The 15,482-nt window shown below is 59.4% G+C and overlaps 1 protein-coding gene across 2 annotated transcripts; it reads left to right on the top strand.

Annotated features, from left to right (window-relative positions):
• The first annotated feature begins 1,518 nt into the window (after positions 1 to 1,518).
• On the top strand, positions 1,519 to 13,958 carry KLHL21 (kelch like family member 21). 2 transcript variants are annotated; one of them, XM_060088893.1, is made up of 4 exons: positions 1,519 to 2,617; positions 4,872 to 5,277; positions 8,601 to 8,673; positions 10,685 to 13,958. In XM_060088893.1, the coding sequence occupies exons 1-4, from the start codon at positions 1,597 to 1,599 to the stop codon at positions 10,958 to 10,960; spliced, it is 1,776 nt and encodes a 591-aa protein (XP_059944876.1). In that variant the 5' UTR covers positions 1,519 to 1,596; the 3' UTR covers positions 10,961 to 13,958. The 2 variants fall into 2 exon arrangements, with proteins under 2 accessions (XP_059944876.1, XP_059944877.1); XM_060088894.1 differs by lacking the exon at positions 8,601 to 8,673 and having other exon boundaries at positions 10,685 to 10,778.
• Positions 13,959 to 15,482: the final 1,524 nt, after the last annotated feature.

The following is a 15,482-nucleotide window of genomic DNA, read 5'->3' as shown; positions in this document are numbered from 1 at the left end:
TGTCTTCTCCAAAGGCTGTGCCGACTGAGCTGGAACCAAGAAATGACAGCAACTCCTGGTGTGCCTGGCCTGCCCTGGGACACACGTGGGCGGAATGAGGCTGCTGTCTGGAATGTCTTTGCCAAGCCCATGGGGCATGGGGGTTGCTATCCAATAACAGAAACTCAGGTTTCATCTGCAACACAAGAAGTGGAATAAAGGTCTTTCCTTTTCTTTCTTTCTTTTTTTTTAGAGAGTTAGATATAACTTTATTTTTATCATTACAAACAATATATTTAAGAGTCTTTTCTAAAACTGAGCAAAGCATACATTAAACTAAAGAAAAAAATGGCTTCCAAGTGAGGGAACTTTTTCATATGGTTTCAGTGAAAACACCGTCCTGGCATTGTATCTATTGGAACCAAAGTAAGGAAGATTTCTTTCTTCACGGTCACCCCACACGTGACTGTGACATCTCTGAACAGCCACATCCCCTGGTTTTTAAGGCAGTCCCCTGTCTGACCTTGAGCTGAGGGCCCTGACCCCCAGGTACCTAGTGCCCCTCTCATGGAATAGGAAAAACTATTTTTTCCCTGGAATTATTTTCTGATGCTTCAGCTTTTTGTTCAGCTTAATAGTATATTCTTTCGAATTGTCATGGATTTTTCCTACCCTGATTTCTGCCTTTCCCACTTCCATTTCCAGGGGAGGAAGGGCGAGGAGGCCAGGATGACCCCTTCAGAGGGTAGCTCAGGATCCTGAAAGAGTCTCTACGACTCGGAAACTAAAATTGCGCCTTCTTTGCTGACGAAAGTTAACGACCGCGTTAGTTAATCAAGTTTGAAACTCCTGCAGGATCACAGTGGAGCAGATTCCTGGCATCTGGCCGCGTGTCCCTTACGGATGCGCCAAGAAAAAAACGTCATCTAAAAAACTTATAATTGTTCCTGCTCTGTTCCTGAATTGTTAAAAAAAAAAAAAAGAAAGAAAGAAATTCTGTCTTTTGAAACCTGTCCCGAGATAGGGTTAACTAGCAACCCTTGGAACTAGTGGAATTCAAAAAAAAAAAAAAAAAAAAAGCCATTGTACCGAGTCGCCCGGGAGCAGTTGGGAAGTCTGGCGCGAAAGGGGTGGCTTCCTCCGCCACCACCGGGTTTTGTTCAGCAGCCGGGCCCGAGTGGGTGGTGGGCAGGCCCTGGAGGCCCCCGATCCCAGCGCACTGCAGGGCCGCCCCTCGGAGAGGACTCTTGTCACCCGGTGTCCCCGTCTCGGGCGTCGGCGGGAGGCCGCAGGAAGCCCCGGAAGGACGGAGAGAGGGAACGGGCGCGGGCGGCGGTGACTCAGCCTGGAGCGCGGGGGCGGGGAGCACGCGAGGGGAGGCGAATCAGCGCGCTCAGTCGGGTGGCAGGGCGGGCGGCGGCGCCGGGCCCGGAGGGGTTAAGTGGGCGGTGCCGGGGACGCTCCGCCCCCGCCCGGCCCCCGCCCCCGCGGAGGCCGAGGCACCCGGCCCTATTTATAGCCAGGGCCACCAGCTCTTAGTGTCTCTCCCGCTGGCCCTGGCGGCGGATTTTCTGAGCAGCGCGCGCGCAGCGGCCCCGCGCCCCGAGCCAAGGCGCCATGGAGCGGCCGGCGCCCCTAGCCGTGCTGCCCTTCTCGGACCCTGCGCACGCGCTGAGCCTGCTGCGCGGCCTGAGCCAGCTCCGCGCCGAGCGCAAGTTCCTGGACGTGACCCTGGAGGCAGCGGGAGGGCGCGACTTCCCGGCGCACCGCGCCGTGCTGGCGGCCGCCAGCCCCTACTTCCGCGCCATGTTCGCCGGGCAGCTGCGCGAGAGCCGCGCCGAGCGGGTGCGCCTGCACGGCGTGCCGCCCGACATGCTGCAGCTGCTGCTCGACTTCAGCTACACGGGCCGCGTGGCGGTGAGCGGCGACAACGCCGAGCCGCTGCTGCGTGCCGCCGACCTGCTGCAGTTCCCGGCCGTGAAAGAGGCGTGCGGCGCCTTCCTGCAGCAGCAGCTCGACCTGACCAACTGCCTGGACATGCAGGACTTCGCCGAGGCCTTCAGCTGCGCGGGGCTCGCGAGCGCGGCGCAGCGCTTCATCCTGCGCCACGTGGGCGAGCTGGGCGCCGAGCAGCTGGAGCGGCTGCCCCTGGCGCGACTGCTGCGCTACCTGCGCGACGATGGGCTGTGCGTGCCCAAGGAGGAGGCCGCTTACCAGCTGGCGCTGCGCTGGGTGCGCGCCGACCTGCCGCGGCGCGCCGTGCACTGGCCGCAGCTGCTCGAGGCCGTGCGCCTGCCTTTCGTGCGCCGCTTCTACCTGCTGGCACACGTCGAGGCCGAGCCGCTGGTGGCCCGCTGCCCGCCCTGCCTGCGCCTGCTGCGCGAGGCGCGCGACTTTCAGGCGGCGCGCTACGACCGCCACGACCGCGGGCCCTGCCCCCGGATGCGCCCGCGCCCCTCCACCGGCCTCGCGGAGATCCTCGTGCTGGTGGGCGGCTGCGACCAGGACTGCGACGAGCTGGTCACCGTCGACTGCTACAATCCGCAGACGGGCCAGTGGCGCTACTTGGCCGAGTTCCCCGACCACCTGGGCGGGGGCTACAGCATCGTGGCGCTGGGCAACGACATCTACGTGACGGGTGAGTGGGCTGGGGGCTGGTCAGGAGGACCCTGGGCCGCCCGGACCCCCGCCCCCCTGGGGGAATACATCCACCTGCAGGAGAACCCACAATACCTGGAATCCCGGGACCGCACCTGGGTGCAAGTGGCCACTTCCATTCCCCCTCCTTCTCCCCCAGGCTGGCACGCACGTACGTTTCTAGGGTTGATACTTAAGATCTAGAAGAAGAACTCCTTGTGTGAGTGGGACAAGTAGCTGTTTGTGGGTCTCTTCCCAGCACGCAGGACCTGCCTGGGCAGCCTCCTCCTTGCCCGGGTGGTGCCCCCATTAGGTTGCAAGATACTGGGGCAGTCACCCTGCACAATGAGTGCTTTCTTTTTCTCCCTAAGGAATCTGGGGACGGGCCAGGGACTGACGCCCTGTGATACATCCATTTCCGCCCCCCACCCCCCCCACGGGGGATTTCTCCCTCATGGCAGAGCAGCACACTTGGTGACCAGTGACAGGGCTTGGACCTAGGCCCTGCGCTTGGGTCACGTGGTGTTTAGGCTGCTCCCTGCCCAGCGACTGTAAACAGAGTCACATGCTAAGAGGTTTTCTTCCAGTTACTTGGCCCAAACCCCAAAACACTGCCGAGTCATGCTGGGCGTGTCCCAGCCCGCCCTAGTCCTGGGCATCTCCCACATTTTTCGTTAAAGATAAATCCCAGTTCAAACATGATTCTACCTCCTTGAGTGGGGTGAGGAGGGGCGGTCTGTGTGACGGCTATATAAGGAAAGAACCGACCAAGCCTGCACTTGGGGCCTGCAGAGGGCTGGATCCGGCTGGGAGGCCCCGGCTGTGTCATCACAGCGCTGTGTCCAGCCTGGCACGGTCCGGAGAAAGCCGGCTCTGAACTGACAAGTGCGGCGCATCCGGGCCTAAGGACAGGCTCGGCTCTGTGGCCACAGCTTCCTTGGCCTGCAGCGCCAGGTCCAGCCTCTGCGGGAATCTGCCAAAATCAGTCCCTTTCCAACCTGAGGTTGGCCCTGTGTTGTTTGGGGACCACCATCCCCACCCTCCCACCACAAAAGTCTGGCTGGTGAGTTCCCAGAACTGGTCAGACTCGCCCCAACTTTGCACACCCTTCCATAAATGTCTCAGCTGAGCAGCTAATCCTTTGGGTTTAGACAGGTGGCTGAGTGGGTCCCTACAGCTGCCTCTAGGGAATTTCACGGGGCGGGGGATGAGAAAGCTACTTCAGCTGCCTTTGACACGGTTCTCCTTTAGAAGGAAGAAGGCAGGCAGAGAGGACTTTACAAGGACCCTGCCTTCTCCCTCTAAAAGCTCAGGGGTATGAGCCGGATAGAATGTCAGGCCGGCTCTGCTCTGCCCTGTGGCCCCAGCCTTGGGGCAGTAAGAGGAACGCAACCCCCAGGCTTCTTGGGGTCCCTTCATACTGTGGGAATTCTACTGTCTTAGGTGAACCTGGTTTAATTTGGCTATAGCCAGTACCACTGGGCTTTGTTTGGTTGATTGGTTTTAAGCCTTTTTTATGAAATATAGATGGAAAAGTATACATCATACTTGTACAGCTCGATGAGTTTTTCCAAACAAAACATGTCAGTAACTTGCATATAAATCAAGAAATACAACCCCAGAAGTCCACTCATAGCATCACTTTCTTTTTTTCTTGGCCTCACCATGCAGGATCTTAGTTCCCAACCAGGGATTGAACCTGGGCCCCCTGCAGTGGAAGTGCAGAGTCTTAACCACTGGACTGCCAGGGAAGTCCCCGTAGCATCACTTTCTGTGTTAGGTTTCTTGCTTGCAGGGTGCTGTAGATCTCCTCTCAACTCATCCTGGCACAGCCTTGGTTAGGGGCTGGCCAGGAAGCCTAGAATTTGGTGAACAAGTCCCTGGGCACCCCCACCCCCATGCTTTGGCTCCCCAGGAGCATGGACTCTAAGACCTGATGCCGCAGTCCAGCTGAGGTGTTTGACCGCTTGTGCGGGGGGTCCAGACTGAGATTGCTGTTTACTTAGAATTGCGGCCCCTGGGCCTTGGCTTGGCCCGCAGAGATTTGGTGGTGTTTTTATGGCCATCCTCCTGGGCAGCGGTCAGCCTATGCATTGCCGGGGCCCCTGGCCCAGCCTTGGTGAGAGAGGATGTGTGTTTACATGGAGCCAGGTGAGGGTTATCCCTCCCCCTCTCAGAAATTCAGGGAGTCATGGGTGGGTGAATCACCCTGAGTCGGTGTGGGCTGACCATCTGCACGTTGTCCGCCCCGGCAGGCGGGTCCGATGGCTCCCGGCTCTACGACTGCGTGTGGAGGTACAACTCAAGCGTGAATGAGTGGACGGAGGTGGCGCCCATGCTGAAGGCCCGGGAGTACCACAGCTCCTCCGTGCTGGATGGGCTGCTGTACGTGGTGGCCGCAGACAGCACGGAGCGCTACGACCACACCACTGACTCCTGGGAGGCCCTGCAGCCCATGACCTACCCCATGGACAATTGTTCCACTACGGCCTGCCGAGGCCGGCTCTACGCCATTGGCTCCCTGGCTGGCAAGGAGACCATGGTGATGCAGTGCTACAACCCAGACATGGACCTATGGTCGCTGGTGGACTGCGGCCAGCTCCCGCCCTGGTCCTTTGCCCCCAAGACAGTGACTCTGAATGGACTCATGTACTTCATCAGGTGAGTCCCTGGGGGCCAAGGCCACTGCGTGATCTTTTTTACCAGGTCCTGTGCTAAGCTCATCTTTACTGTTCTCCCCATTTCACAGATGAGGAAACTGAGGCCACACTGGGCTCTGGGGCTGGGTCTTTCTGACCTGGAGCCTTTGTTCTGCCCCCATTCTTTAGAATGGTTTCTGTGGCCTCTGAGGATCCCAAGTGGGATGGAGCTAGGTCCTCGCAGAGAACGTTTTGAGATTCATAAAAGCTAAATCAATTGTGTCTCTTTGGCTGGACTTCGCCCTTGTTGGTCTCATGTGGCCTTTACTTAAAAGGAACCACCTGTCCTACCTGAGAGGGACTTTGAATCTTAAAAAGACCAGAGGACAGCTTTCTGGACACTTGAGTCTTTGGGGTGGGGTGGCCTTGATAGAGGGACCCTTTGCTCGCCAGCGGGCTGGTGCCAGGTAGAGGAGAGGAATCAGCCCTGCCCCCTCTGCGGGAAGCAGCACCCGTGTGTTCAGTGCGTTTCCGCAGGTTCTGTCTGTCCCTTCCCGCCTGGCCTGACCCAGGGAGGGCTGGTGAGTCTTGCTGAAAGAATGCTGTTCTCCAAAGGTCCCGCAGCCACCAGGTACCACCACAGTACCAGGGAGGAGCCTGGTACTGAGCAGGCCCAGAGCTGCCTGTGGGAACGATGGCAGTAGTTAGCCTGTTGGGGTCCCCAGTGGACCGAGCTCTGGTTGCCTGTTTCGTGGGCCTTTTCACAGCTGATCCCCATGACTGTCCGCTGAGACGGGCACCACTGTCATCCCCATTTCACAGGTGGCAAAACAGAGGCTTAGAGGGGTAAGGGACTTGCTCACAGCCACAGGCTTTAAGTGGTGGCACAGGGTTAGAACCAAGGACGTCTAGCCCGGGTCCCACGTGCTGTCACCACATCACGGCCTGCCTGGGCCAGGCTATGGCCGCGGCAGCGTGCGGCGGAGCTGGGCAGCCGATGGGTCACCATGCATCTGTGAGTCTTGATGACTTGTCACAGGGAAACGCCCCCTCCTGGTGGGCCAGTAGGCATCCCAGGAACTGGGAGCTCCCAGCCACCACTCCCAGCTTCTGCGTACACGTGTACGTACATACATACGTGCCTGTGTGTACCTGCCGCTCCCCTCCCTGGCCTAGAGCCTGCCTGAAGCTGCTGCACCGGGAGGGAAGGGTAAGGTGTGAACGGCCATCCTCTCTGTCCCCTTTCCGCCTGCGACTTTGAATTGGGAGCCTCTGAGGACGGGGACACTGCTTCTCGGCCCACGCCCCCTCACCGTCTGAGCTGCCCCTCCCCCAGACTCGAGGCGCCTTCCCAGGCTTTCGGGGAGAACACATTTGGAACTGAGGTGGTGTTGCTTGTCATGCAGGTGGCCAAGGGGCCAGGCCTCCCCGTATCCTAGGAAGTGAAGATCGGCGCTGAGAAAGCCCCAGAATCCCATCCAGCTCCCGGTCCTGTTAGAAAACATCATCTGACCCTTCGCCCAGCTCTCCCTCCCCCAAGTCATGTCTTCAAAGATGGGTGTGGAGATGGCTATAAATACAGCTCATGAGGGTGCCAGAACCTTGGCTTCAGCCCCTCATGGCAGTTCCAGGCTGCGCAGCTTTGAGAACATCCTCCCCTCATCCCCCACCCCCTCCGCCATGGTCCTAGAACAAGAGGTGCCCAAGGACCGGTCTTTGGAGGGAAGGCCCCTGTGCCTTCCTCCTCCTGGTCGGGGTCACTGGTCAGCTGCTAAACTGCCCCACGTGTGAGCATTAGGGTGCCCCCCCAGGTCCCCTGTTAGCCTTTGTACAGGGTCGCCTGAGCCCCGGGGGCCCCGGGAGGTGGGCTCAACTCTGCCCGCTGCACACTGCCACCACCAAACCGGCCGAGGGGGTGAGTGGTCTAGAAGGGCAGCCTGTTGAGTAGTGGGGGCCTGGCCTCACCTGAGAGCGTGGGCGAGGCCGGGGGCCTGGGTCTCGTGCGCTTGAGCGTTCCTGCGCCCTGTCCACGCGCTTTGGTGCCTCAGCCGCATCACACTGCTCTGAATGCCACCTGTCGGGGTAGCTCCGGTCCACAGGAAGGGTCCACGCTGCGTGGAGGCCTCAGCCTGTGGGCTGCTGCCGCCCTGGGCTGTGAGCAGTGACCGGCGGCCCCCGCCCCCGCCTCCGGCACTGCTCGCCTCAGTCCCCACTTAACGTGGCTCCCGGGCTGGGCTGTCCCAGCGCCCGCAGAGGCAGAAGCTGAGAGCCTTGTCCAGCCTGGCACCTTCTGGCTGCAGCTCCTGTGTCTCTGCAGGGGTCGGGGGGCAGCCCAGCGGGTTCCCAGATCAATTATCATCATCTTATGTGCCACAAACTAAGGGTGGTTTTTACATTCTGTGGCTGGAGGAAAAAATCAAAGTGAGTAATACTTTGTGAGTAATACTTAGTGACATGTGAAAAGTTATGTGAAATTCACATTTGTGTCCATAAATAAGGTTATATGGGAATGCAGCCAGCCCCTTTGTTGATACGACTGTGGCTGCATTTGTTCTCAGCTGCAGCGCTGGAGACCCGCTACAGAGACTGTCTGCTTGGCAAGCCCTGAAATATTCAATCTCTGGCCTTTCTGCCGATCCCTGACCTGTGACCATCGTTACCGGCAATACTCCTATTTGGGGGGTAGCGTCTTTGCTTTTCAAGGCTGTGCCTTTGAGCCTTGTATTGCAGGAGCCTGTCAAACAGGATGGAAGGAGCCTGAGCCCAAAGGGGAGGGCAGTGCTGGTGTCCTTATTCCCGGGACTCTGGTCACCCTGCCGGGCACTTAGGATGCAGCAGTGATTGGGGTGAGATCGAGGGACTGACAGCGGTGGGAGGGCAGTGGCCAAGCAGTGGTCCAGGGCACGGGGGCTGTGCAGTGGGCCGGGAGGCCTGGCCTAGACTGGTCAGCCATGGAAGGCTGTCCTGAGAGGTGGCACACGTGAGCTGAGGAAGGGTGAGTTGAGACTGGTGGCCAGGCCGGGTGCCCACAGCGAAGGGGATGGGGCAGGTGTGTTGGCGCTGGGCTGCGGGGAAGCGTTGTAGCACCCGAGGGCACGATCTTTGGGTTTGTGGAGTGTGGCTGGGTCCCGGCCTCAGAGCCCAGGCCAGATAGGTGTGGGTGCCTGAAATCAGCCCCTGCGAACCAGGGATAGGGTCCCACCGGATGGTGGGCTACCACATAGCATCACAGAGGTCCCCAAAGGAGATGGGCCCGGAGAACCGTTCTCTCCAGCGCTTCACGCTCAGGTGCTGCCTAGTCACTCTGACCCATTCTTCCTCCTCCTTCCCCCCTCCACTCCCCAGGGACGACTCTGCGGAGGTGGACGTATATAACCCCACCAAGAATGAATGGGATAAGATCCCATCGATGAATCAGGTAAGTTTGCAGACACGCCAGCAATGGGAGCACAGGCTGGTCCTGGTTTCCAACCAAAGTGTCAGCATACGTTTGGGATGCAGTCCTGGTGGGCAGGGCCCTGTGTTGGGCCCTTTCCTGGTGCTACCTTCATGAACAGAGGGCTGGCGTTGTCCTTGACTTGTACTCGAGGGTCACTGAAACAGAGACCTTAAATAAATGCCAGGGTCACACAGCTTAGTGAGTTCATCCATTCGGACCAGTGTTCGTTGAGTACCTGCCATGAGCCAGAGAGCACGCTGGGGAAGTGTTCCACAGAGGGACAGCAAGTGCAAAGGCCCTGGGGCAGGGCATGCCTGGTGTGTTCATGGAACAAGCCCTCAGCCTGGTGTGGCTGGAGAAGAGTGAACAAGGGGGCAAAAGAGGGGTGAGGTCAGACAAGGAGGTCTTTGGGGATTGACCTTGGGAGTGTACTTATTGAGCGCCTGCTGTGTATCCATACTTTTGCTGCCTAATGGGGTCTCACCTCTCTTTGCTTATTGAGAAGAGGGTGCTGAGTTTGACAGTGTGATAGAGCCAGGAAGGCTGGGTGGCCTTTGGCTACACGAGCAATCTCCTTAGTCCCAGATACACATCTACACCCGCCTATATCTTTTCTTTTTTTTTTTTTTTTTTTTGCGGTACGCGGGCCTCTCACTGTTGTGGCCTCTCCGGACGCGCAGGCTCAGCGGCCATGGCTCACGGGCCCAGCCACTCCGCGGCATGTGGGATCTTCCCAGACCGGGGCACGAACCCACGTCCCCTGCATCGGCAGGCGGACTCTCAACCACTGTGCCACCAGGGAAGCCCCTGCCTATATCTTTATTTTCTGTCTTCCTTAAAATTTCCAAACCTGGGAGTTCTCTGGTGGTCCAGTGGTTAGCACGTCCACCGCAGGGGGCATGGGTTTGAGCTCTGGTCGGGGAACTAAGATCCTGCAAGCAAGCTGTGCAGCGTGGCCAAAAAAAAAAAAAAAAAAAAAATTCCAGACCTGCTCTCCTGATACCTCTACAGCTTATTTAACATCTTTAGGGGAATTCCCTGGCAGTCCAGTGGTTAGGACTCCTCACTTTCACTGCCGAGGGCCCAGGTTCAATTCCTAGTCAGGGGACTAAGATCCCACAAGCCACGCAGCACAGCCGCAAAAAATAAATAAATAAATAAATAAATAAATAAATAAATAAATAAATAACATCTTTACAGTTAGGAAATATAACTTTGGTTTTCCCCCTAATGAGCTACATGTACTCATTATAGCAGTCTTGGGAAAGATGGGATAGTCCAGCCTCGTGGTTCAAAGCCCAGACTTTGGATCAAGTCCCAGCACTGCTGCTGTCAGCTATGTAAGGCTTAGTTTTCCCATCTGTAAGATGGGGAGAACAGGGCTTCCCTGCTGGCGCAGTGGTTAAGAATCTGCCTGCATTGGCGGGGAAACAGGTTTGATCCCTGGTCTGGGAAGATCCCACCTGCCGTGGAGCAACTAAGCCCGTGAGCCACAACTACTGAGCCTGCGCTCTAGAGCCCGCGAGCCACAACTATTGAGCCCACGTGCCACAACTACTGAAGCCCGCAGGCCTAGAGCCCGTGCTCCGCAACAAGAGAAGCCACCACAATGAGAAGCCTGCGCACCGCAACAAAGAGTAGCCCCCGCTCGCCGCTACTAGAAAAAGCCCGTGTGCAGCGACAAAGACCCATCGCAGCCATAAATAAACAAACAAATAATTGGCGGGGGAGATGGGGAGAACAGTCATGCCTGCTTTGCAGGGCTGATGCTGGTCACGGGGAGAGCGCCTCCATGGCCCCTTGACCACCATAGGGACCCGCTGTGGCATGTGACCCCCGGGCACGGAGCCCCTGTGTCCCAGCTGGGGTGTAGGAGGCGCCAAGGCTGCCCCTCCCAAGGGCCCCAGGCACCTTCCCCATGGAGAGGGGCTCTGGGGCTCGCCCCTGCCCTGGCTGCCAGCCTCCACTTACTGCCCCCCTTGGCCCACAGGTGCATGTAGGGGGCAGCCTGGCCGTCCTTGGAGGGAAGCTCTACGTCTCTGGGGGCTACGACAATACCTTTGAACTCTCCGACGTGGTGGAGGCCTACGACCCAGAGACCCGGGCGTGGAGCGTGGTGGGACGGCTCCCAGAGCCCACCTTCTGGCACGGCAGCGTCAGCATCTTCCGCCAGTTCATGCCCCAGACGCCCTTGGGGGGCCGTGGCTTTGAGCTGGACGGTAGCAGCAGTGACATGGGTGTGGGCCGGCCCGCCGAGCTGCACTAGCCCCGGCCCGGCCCGGGGAGGGCCTTGGTGCAGGTAACCCAGCACCTCGGGGGGTAGCACCCCCATCCTTCGTGCACCGGGACAGGTTGGCTGGAGCGCGGGCTCGGGCCGCCGAGCGAGCGAGCGAGCGAGCCTCAGGATCTGACAGCTGGAGGGTTTCCGTGTGTGCGTTTAGAGCCTGAGTCACAGCTGCTGGGGCCAAGGCCGGTTGTGAATGCCACTCCCTTGGTCCAGGAAGAGCTGCCTCCGCCACCACATCTCTGGTTCCAGTAAGTCACCCCCGCTGCAGGCCCACCTCACCAATGAAGGCACGTGCCCCTCCTGCAGCCCACCACCTGTGCCTACTTGCTCCCCCCTTGGGAGAGGAGGGCCACTTCTGGGTATGAGTGGAGGGGCAGGGGTCCTTCCAGGAGAGGGTGAGAGTGGCCTCCCTGCAGGCCCTGCTGTCCCAGAGCATCGAGAATCAGGCAGACGATGGCTGCAGTGGGGTCCCACCCTCCATGGCCAGTGCTGGGCACCCGGCGAGCCAGCTCCCCAGATGCAGGGGGTCTGCCTGCCCAGCTCCTCGGCCCTGCTGGGGTCTCGCACCAAAACACCCCTCGTGGGTGGGCCTCCTGGAGGTGAGCTCAGACCTGGGGGCACAGGGCAGTGGGAATGGACTGGCGTGTGGCCTTGAAGGGGACCCAGAGGGACCCGCTGAGTTTCTGTCTCCAGTGGACCTGGGCCGACGCAAGTGCTGGGGGTCCCTGTCCACACACCCACCGGTTGGTGTAGCCCCACCTGCCTTGGGGGCCTCCGGGCCCTTCGTCCCAGGCCAGTTCGGCAGAGGACGAAAGTGCAAGGTCATAGCTCCTCACGGGGAGGCCCTGGGACTTTGTCGCTGAAGCCCAGCCAGGCAGACAGCTGCAGGCGCCCTTGCCCTTGTGGGCTGTGAGCGGAGGATCCTGTTGCTTCTCAAGGGAGCCCGGGGTGGGGCAGCCTCAGCAGGTGGTCACAAGGTTTCAAACACAGTTGGCCCTTCCTTAGAAGCGGGGGAGGCAGCTAGAAACAGGGTCCGGTTGGTTTGATCTTTAACCTCTCCCCGTCCCATTGCCGAAGCTTTCTGCAGGGTGGGAGGGTGCCTTAAGCCCCTCAGAAGCCCAGGCTTCTCCAGGAGGGTGGCAGGAGCAGCTCCTGGGAACCCCCGTAGCTGGTGTCACGTCCCTGGTTTTCTCTGAGGAGTGGAAACGGTGGATGGGTGGTCTTGTCCTCGCACGGTTTCCAGAGTAGCCTTTGCTTGAACTTGTCCTCCTTCCCTTCCAGAGGGGAGGGCGGTTACGTTTTCCTTGTTACGAAATGTTCAACCGTGTGTTCTTACCAAGAAAAAAAAGTTTTCTCACCATCGCTTCACAAGTGGCACTTAAAACCCTTCTGTTGGCCAGAAGCTTTGGGGCTGTCGGGCGGGACCCTGCCTTCCCTCCTGCGTCCCTCGTCCCTCGAGGAGCCCCGGTGGGGGGCCACCGCTGTCAGGTCAGCCGTCGTGCTCTGGAACCCCTTCTGGAGTGGCCACGGCTCACAGCCAGCCCTTCCATTCACCTTGCACTGTGGCTCAGCTGGCCACCCCGAGCCCCCGGCGTGGCAGGCACAGTGGGAAACTTCCTGCCTCAGGCCTTGGCCAGGGTGGAGGCTCGGCCCTCTGCTCCCTTGGGGACGCTCCCCCAGGTCACCCCTCCTGGTCTGAGTGTCCTCCCTCGGTGAGTTGGGGCTCGCCTGCCCCTCCCCCCAGGGTGCCCCAGGGTGGTCGCAGCCCTAGTTTCTCCCTCTCCACTGCCCTCACTTCACCTCCCAGGGGTCACTGAGACCTTTTTTCTAGCCCAGGTGCCTGCCTGGCGAGCTGAGCCCACCCAGAGGCGCCGGGCTCCATGGGGTGGCCGACTCGGGTTCCCCGCAGGCAGATGCTGCCCAGGCGTGATGGCTTGTCTCCCGTCTGTGGCAGGGGGACGACAAGGCAGGGCTGCACGGGACTGATGGAGCTCCGATTGTATGCCAGTCACCAGGCTCGGTGCCAGACTGTGCCCTGCCCAGTGGGTGTGACAGGCCACGGAGAGAGATGTGGTGATAACTTCTGTGGCGGGTCATGGGCAGGGGTGAGGGGAGCTCGATCTCATGGGAGAGACTCCCTCCTGGTGCCTTTCCTGGGCTGGCTCTGTAAAGGGTCCTGGCAGCCCCAGAAGGCAGGGCGGGCAGTGGGGGGCGGGCTTTTGCTGGGACCGGGGGGGCTGCAGATGCTCATGTTGTTCTCATATAAACCAGCCTTTGTCACCCGCCGCGGCAGTGCTGGTCAGCACCGAGGGTCGGTGCCTGGGCCCGGGCCTTTGTCTGGTCTTTCCTGCGTTTTTGGTACTTCACTGTGTGACCGACCACCCCACTCCCTGGCGGCTGCTCAGACGATGGTTTGGGGTGGGGGCAGGGGGCCAGTGATGTTCACTCTAGAACTACCCAGGTCCCCACCCCCCAGACCCGGTCTTTGGGTTAAAAGACCAAAGACGGGAAGGGGACACAGCAGCCTGGGCTGTACAGCAGGCTCCTGCTGGGGGTCCGGGATTGGGGATGACCCTGGAGAACCGTCTCCTCCCTTCCCTGCCCTGCCCGCTCCTGTAGGCACGGGTTCCCATCACTCACACAGGTCTGTGCCCTGACGGGCTGGGCCAGCCGGGGCGGGACTGTCTACACGTCAGAGGTACACAACTTTTTCAGCCTGTGAGACAAGTTATGAAAGTCCGGTGACTTGTATTTAATGCTGACCTACTGCTATGAAGTATTCTATATTTATATGACCTCAGAGACTCTTCTGGACTAGGACGGTCTCCCTCCAGCGTCCGACCTCCAGTGCCAGCCCCCGAGCGTGGGGCAGATTTGTGTATTTATTTGTCCGTCCGCTAGGCTTACGTGTCCAGGATCCTGTCGAAGGTTTTAGGATGCCTTCAGTACACTGTTTGAAATAAAAAGATTTCCTATATATTTGGTATCATTGCCTCTATCCCGCTGCCGCCGGGTCTTGGAACCTTTGGGCTGAGGCCCAAGCGCGTGGGGCAAGGGGAGCAAAGTAGTATCGAGGAGGGTGCTTGACGTCCCTTAACTAATTAGCAGGGAAAGGGGCGGGTTCGGAGCGTCCAGGGCTCAGGCTAATGGTTTTGGGGGCAAACCCTTTGAGGCCCTTTCTTGTCTCAGTCATTACAAAGCGTGAGGTAGTGGAAAGAGGAGGCCGGAGGTGGGAGAAACGTGGGTGGCTGAGGCCATGAATCACCTGCCCAAAAGCTGCTTCAACCTCCTGACTCCACCCCGGACACCGTGCCCGGTACCTTGCTCCCACCCCCACGAAGGTGTGGTGCTAAAACGTGATGAGAGGGCCTCCCTGGTGGCGCAGTGGTTGAGAGTCCGCCTGCCGATGCAGGGGACACGGGTTCGTGCCCCGATCCCGGAGGATCCCACATGCCGCGGAGCGGCTGGGCCCGCGAGCCATGGCCGCGGGGCCTGTGTGTCCGGAGCCTGTGCTCCGCAACGGGAGAGGCCACAGCAGTGAGAGGCCCGCGTACAGCAAAAAAAAAAAAAAAAAAAAAAAAAAAAAAAAAAAAAAAAAAAAAAAAAAAAAAAAAAAAAACGTGATGAGAGCCCCGTCTCTTGGACCTGGCGGGAGGGGCTGAACCCTTGACACAGAGCAGCGTCCCTCCCGGAAGAGGCGTGAAGCGCAGAACATCCCTCACATCCGTGAGCCCACGGAACCCGAGGAAGCGGCCCGTGCCGGGCCGGGGAAGGGGGCATCGGGAGGCCGTGGCTTACCTCGGTCGCCTTGCCAGATCTGAGGTGGCTCATGACCTGGCTGGCAGTTACCGCACTGGCATACTGAACTGTCTTTACGTCTGAGCTCCCTCGTGGGCAAGGAGTAAAAGGAAAGATGGTTGGAGGGCTTCTGGCTCTAAAGGGGAGTTTTCCTCCTCAGACCCTGGAGGTATTTAGCACAGCGTGGGGCCGGCGCCTCGGGAATCCTCCAGTGATGAGGCCTTAAGTGATGGCCCACGGGAGCTCTCGGGGTCACGACTGTCGCCACCCCCGATTCTGCGCCCACCCGTGCCAAGCGCTGAGCAGAAGCACGTACTGTCTGGCAGGGGTCGGGGGCAGCCGTAAACGTGTGCAGATTCTTTGACACTCCGCCCCTTGAACCTAAGGAATGACGTTTTGGTGACTGCCTGGACCAATGCCACGCAGCAGGGGTGGCACCCAGGTCACAGAAAGGCCTTGCAGCTTTGGCCTGCTGCAACGTTCCTCCCAGCACCCAGCCACCATGCCGTGAGGGAGCCCAGGCAGCCCATGGGGAGGCACCCTGGCCCACGGCCAGTGCCGACTTGCCAGGCACACAAGTGAGCCATCTTGAGAGCAGATCTGCCCCCCGGCCCCGAGGGCAATTCTGGGGTCGTCTGTTACCCGGCAGTGGACTCGAACAGCAGCCTTTCTCATTTAATCCTATGAAGTGAGCGCTGTTACT

This window comes from Mesoplodon densirostris, chromosome 2, assembly GCF_025265405.1.
Source record: "Mesoplodon densirostris isolate mMesDen1 chromosome 2, mMesDen1 primary haplotype, whole genome shotgun sequence".
NCBI lineage: Eukaryota > Metazoa > Chordata > Mammalia > Artiodactyla > Ziphiidae > Mesoplodon > Mesoplodon densirostris.
The sequence above is the reverse complement of the archived record's forward strand: the minus strand, read 5'-3'. Positions and strand labels throughout refer to the sequence as shown.